This window comes from Lathyrus oleraceus, chromosome 2 (genome assembly GCF_024323335.1).
Source record: "Lathyrus oleraceus cultivar Zhongwan6 chromosome 2, CAAS_Psat_ZW6_1.0, whole genome shotgun sequence".
In the NCBI taxonomy this organism is placed as follows: domain Eukaryota; kingdom Viridiplantae; phylum Streptophyta; class Magnoliopsida; order Fabales; family Fabaceae; genus Lathyrus; species Lathyrus oleraceus.
The window spans coordinates 208,876,465-208,882,051 of record NC_066580.1 but is presented as its reverse complement, the minus strand read 5'-3'; the positions used below and the strand labels follow the sequence as shown (position 1 = coordinate 208,882,051).

General features: G+C 38.3%; 1 protein-coding gene across 1 annotated transcript; it reads right to left on the bottom strand.

Moving 5' to 3' along the window:
- Window positions 1–3,852: 3,852 nt before the first annotated feature.
- LOC127122623 (uncharacterized) lies at window positions 3,853–4,683 on the bottom strand. The gene has a single exon (XM_051052928.1). The coding sequence runs from the start codon at window positions 4,681–4,683 to the stop codon at window positions 3,853–3,855; it is 831 nt and encodes a 276-aa protein (XP_050908885.1).
- Window positions 4,684–5,587: the final 904 nt, after the last annotated feature.

Below are 5,587 nucleotides of genomic sequence, written 5' to 3'. Positions count from 1 at the left end.
AGGTTTGCTTTTACTATGGCTACATTTAGGTTTGGCTTGAGGTTTGCAACCAGTGTACTTGCACTCAGGCTTAGATTCATTATACCCAATGCCAGATTTGTCTCCTGTTATTTTTCCAGTTTGGAGAATCTTTTCTAGGGATTCAGATCCATTGTTTAACATTCTTACATACTTGGTCATCTCTTCTAGTTTAGAATTCAAGAACATAGCTTCAGTTTTTAACTTGGAGATGATTTCCACATGGTCTGCCTTCTCATTCTCCAGCTGTACTATCTTCTGGCTTTCAACTTGTTGACTTTCATCTAGCTTGGCATTCAAAACCACAGCTTCTGTTTTTAATTTGGAGATGGTTTCCAAGTGTTCTACCTTCTCATTCTCAAGTTGAGTTGTTTCCTTCTTCTGGCTTTCAAACTGTTTACACAACTCTACACTTTTGAGACACGACTTTTTATAGGTAGTGGCCAACTCTTCAAAGGTTATTTCACCATCACTTGAGTCTTCATCAGAATTCCATCTTCCAATCAAGGCAGTCATAAGATTTGCAGATTCTTCTGTTTCACTTCCATCTGACCAAGTGGCAGCAAGACTCCTCTTCTGTTTCTTGAGGTAGGTCCCACATTCAGTTCTAATGTGTCCATACCCATCACATTCATGGCACTGAACTCCTTTTTCTTCTTTGGGCTTTTCATCTGACCTTGTTCTTCTTCCAATATTGTTGGATTTATTGATGTCAGATGCGATGTTCTTGACATTAGCCTTAGATCTTTCATCCATCTTTTTCACTAGCTTGTTGAACTGTCTTCCCAGCATTGCTACATCATCTGCCAGATCTTCATCAATATCTGGACCACCTTCCTCCTCTTCCTCCTCAGTGTTTGACTTGAATGCTATGCTTTTGGCTTTCTTTTCAGATCCATCACACATTCCCATCTCAAATGTTTGAAAGGATCCAATTTGCTCATCAACTCTCATATTAGAAATGTCTTGAGACTCTTCTATGGCTATCACTTTCATGGCAAATCTCTTAGGGAGTGACCTGAGTATTTTCCTCACTAATTTTTCATCTGACATCTTCTCACCCAGGGCTCCTGAGGCATTAGCAATTTCAAGGATATTCATATGAAATTCATGAATATTTTCATCTTCTTTCATCCTTAAATTTTCAAACATGGTAGTGAGCAGCTGCAGTCTAGACATCTTCACTCTAGAGGTGCCTTCATGAGTGGTTTTGAGAATGTCCCAAGCATCTTTAGCCACTTCACAATTGTTTACCAATATGAAGATATACTTATCTACACCATTGAATATAGAATTCAATGCTTTAGAGTTCCCAAGGGCTAAGTCATCCTCCTCCTTGGTCCATTGTTCTTCAGCCTTCTTATCAGCAGTAACTTCTCCATTCTTGGTAACAACTGGATGTTCCCAGCCTGTTAACACAGCCTTCCAAGCCTTATTATCCAGAGATTTTAGGAAGGCTACCATTCGAGGTTTCCAGTAGTCATAGTTGGATCCATCCAAAATAGGTGGTATGTGAACAAATCCTCTATCTCTCTCCATTGTACCAGAAAGTATTGTCCCTAGCTCTCACCCAGAACCAGAGCAGGATGCCTGCTCTAATACCAATTGAAATTCTGGTATCAGATATGAGATGTCGCAGGTAATGTCACGACACTAATATCTGAGTAATGCAAACAGGATAAAGATAGAGAATATTAATGCAAGAGACACAAGCAATTGTTAACCCAGTTCGGTCCAACTCACCTACATCTGGGAGCTACCAAGCCAGGAAGGAAATTCACTATAATAGAATCAGTTCAAAGACTCTCCGTACACTTCAACAAGTTATAGTCTTTCTCAACTAATCTCTACCCGTGCAATTTCTACCTAAGCACTCTTAGATATGAGAACCCACTCACTTCCCTACAATCACACCTGTGATCTTAAACAACAATCCCTTGAGAAAAGAAAACACTTTTCAATAACACACTCTTGATTTTACTTCACAGTTTCAATCAAGAAGACACACTCTTGAACTTGCTTCACAGCTTTGATCAAGAAGACACACACTTGATCTTGCTTCACAGCTTTGATCAAGTAGATACACGCTCTTGCTTAACAGCTTTAGAGTGACAAATTACAACCACAAATCAGTCCAATTCAATCATCAAACCCTAGCTCTCTCACGACTAAACAGACACAAACCCTAGCTCTCTCACTATATTTCGCTCAGTATTGGTTGTGTTGTAAAACAGGTTTTCTAAGTCCCTTTTTATAGAAGCATTCAGCTGGGCTTGGACATCTTGAAAACCCTAAATCTATTTTCCAATCAAATCTTTTTATAACAGCTGGTTAGATCTCATTGGAAAATAAGTAAATCAGGTTGTAATCCATGATTGAATGCGCCAGCTAATCAGATCTTCAATCATACATAGTTTTCCATTAATTGTGCAATCATAAAACACCAGACATTCATACTGAATGTTCTGTGTACAGGATGTCATGACATCGGGTCTGACATCCTGGAAAAATCCTGCATAATTCAATAATTCCTTTTATAACTTCCAGCAGGTACAACCATATCATATGCCATAACCTTGTGTATGACATCTTGAAATAATCCTGCATGAACATGTCATTCATTTAAGCTCCAGCAGGTACATACATATCAAATGCCATGACCTTGTGTATGACATTCTGAAACAATCCAGCAGGTACACAGAATATCTTATGTTAAGACATCACACATAACATCTTGTGAACACTCTTTATTTTACCAAAATTGATGGCAACACTTAGAACCAACATTATTATGTCTCTATATTATGTATCGTATCAAAATACAAGTTTTTAGGTTTGACCCTATGGGGTTTGATCAAAACCCCTATGGTCGATTATATATTTTTTTATAATTATATGTATACATATATATACAAGAATTGCGAAATTTATGTTGGTAATTAAATGTTTATGATAATCTATGAGCAATTGGGATTTTTCCCAATTGGTCACTTTCTGGAATTTTTTATCGATTGTATCGATCTGTGCCAAAATGGGATAATCTCATTTGGTCACGGTACATTTTGACAATGAAATATGGATTGACTTGTGTTGGATATTGGTATTAAAAACCTTGTAACGGGTATATAAAAAACTTAATAAACTGTTTTTCCCAAAAAAAAATTATGAACGTTTGCAAACTTCTTTCAAGCTGAAAGTGACTATTGCATTACAAGGATATATAATAAGTGCTTACGAATAAAGAAGAAAAATACAAATAGAAATACAACAAATCAAAGAACCCTAGGCCTAGTCTTCAATTCATCCTTCAGAGTGATTTTCTGTTCCAATGCTTGTCCAAGAAGTCATTCAGTATGTATCAGCTTCTCCTTGTGTTGATCGGCAGCGAACCAAGATGCCTTGAGATCTCTATCCAGCCTTTTCCTTTTAGAGACCCCTTCTTCTAGAGCTACCTTCTATCGAATAATCACATCCTCCTTCTCTCGCAGTTGACTACAGAGTTTAGAACACTCCCCATTAGCGAAATAGAATTTTTTCTCCCAAATGTCTATATCTTTCACTAGCTGGGCATTCTATTCCTTTAGCTTCTTGAATTCCTCAAAAGAGACATGAGCATGTTCCACAGGCTCGCTACTCAAATGTGATGGATGAGGGTATGGCATTTTGAGCTTGGAAGCCTAATTTTTAACCCAAGTAGTATAAACCTCTTTTGCCACACAATTTGGAGGACCTAACTCAGACTTATTCTTGCGAGAAATATGAGACCAAGCCTTCACAACATCCCTTCTAAGATTCATATTCTCCTCACCTTCACGAATGACAACAGGAGTAAACCTAAAGAGACTTAGGCTTATCATCCATGGAATAGCCAAGATGACGGTATGCTAAAGATGGATTGTAGGTAATAACCCCTTTCATACTGACAAAAGGTGTGTTATGGAATTCCCCACAACTTACTGTAATCGTCCCAATATCATAGGCTGCATTGTACCATACTATGTCCTTATTAGTGAGAGCCATCAACCTTTTTGACCACATGAGATTGTCCTTGTTGTATAAAGTGGACTGCAACAAGTGCGAAATAAACCACTTGTAAAGTATAGGTGCACAACAACGGACCCATCCACCTTTCTTCTTGGTCCTAAAGTGGATGGGGTAGTAGACATCTCCTAGAAGAGTAGGAACCAAATTACAAGTCATGAAAACCCGAATAACATCCATATAGACAAAGTCTTTGAATCTTGGGAAGAGTAGAATCCCATAAATCATTAAGGCCAAGATTTCCTCAAACACATAATTACTTCCCATGTTGGCATAATGTGAAGCTCTTTCCCCCAAATACTTGATGGGGAAACCGAAAATTCCTCCTTTGGTGATGAGACCATTTTCTACTTCGACCTTTGGAACATGAAGAGATGCCCCAATAATGCGGGACTTAGGTTTCTTTTCTCCTCCAATGAAAATAATCTTATCACGGATTGGGATTCTCACAATGTAAGCGAATTCTTCGAGAGTCGGGGACAATTGATAATCGGGGAAAGTGAAACAATGATACATTGGGTCATAAAAATGTGAAACAACCCTCAAAGCCATGCTATCCACTTTCACTTTCATCAAAGATAAAATATTTCCATATCTCTTCCTAAATCCATCACGATCTTCCATGCAAGCGGTCAAGTATTGCAATAGAGACAGATCAGGATCGGGGAAATGAACTGGAACCGACTCCTAGTTTCTTTTTCCAAAGATATCCTCTCTACAAATGAAAGAAGTTTACAAATGAATATAATTTAGAATCCTTGAAATTAAAAATGATAACCGAAGTTTTTTCAATGTGAATGCTTCATCCATCTTCAAGGACCGTAACCCGATTTATTGAAAACTCGGAAAATAATTCGGACATCGCAACTTTTAGGGACAAACCTGTATTTTTATCGAAGGGACATCGATTATCAAACCGACATAATATTCCAAGGGACTCTCTTTGTCCAAGTTTGCAATAAATCGAGTAATCTCTCTTTTAAAATGGGTGAAGGATGTTATGATGCATGAACACACAATGCAAGGTTATTAGTTTAGGATCACAAGCATGCAACCAAGGTGGACAATGTCAAACCCCTCTCCCACAAGGTGTGCGCTATAAGCTTAAGAGATAGAACAAGTAACTAGGTTCTACAAAGGTTCTTGAATGTCAACAATCCATCTCGAATTTATTACCAACTTATCACGTAAGGGAGGGCTGATAATAACCTAAATAGAATCTCATTCAAGTGTGGTGTCATGTATCAATCCCAAGAGGCCTAGGCCAAAAAGGTATTATCACACCATGTTTCCTAAATAGGCAAAGACAGGTTAATCGGGTTCCATGGTTCTCGGTGTTCATACCCTAAGGAGTCCTCCTCTAATACCATTAGAACTGAATCATAAGGCCTCGAGAAATCAGGGGGAGTCTCCACCAAGTGTGAATCTCATCTCAACCCCACATCACCTAAGCCAAGGGGGTCTTCATGACTATATCACATCCTATTCTTATGTTTTTGCTCAAGCCTGGGTCAAAGCTTATCTCACC

What these genes read in the sequence shown, in the direction of transcription:
- LOC127122623 (XM_051052928.1), bottom strand. Translation starts at nt 4,683, where the DNA reads ATGGAAGATCGTGATGGATTTAGGAAGAGATATGGAAATATTTTATCT.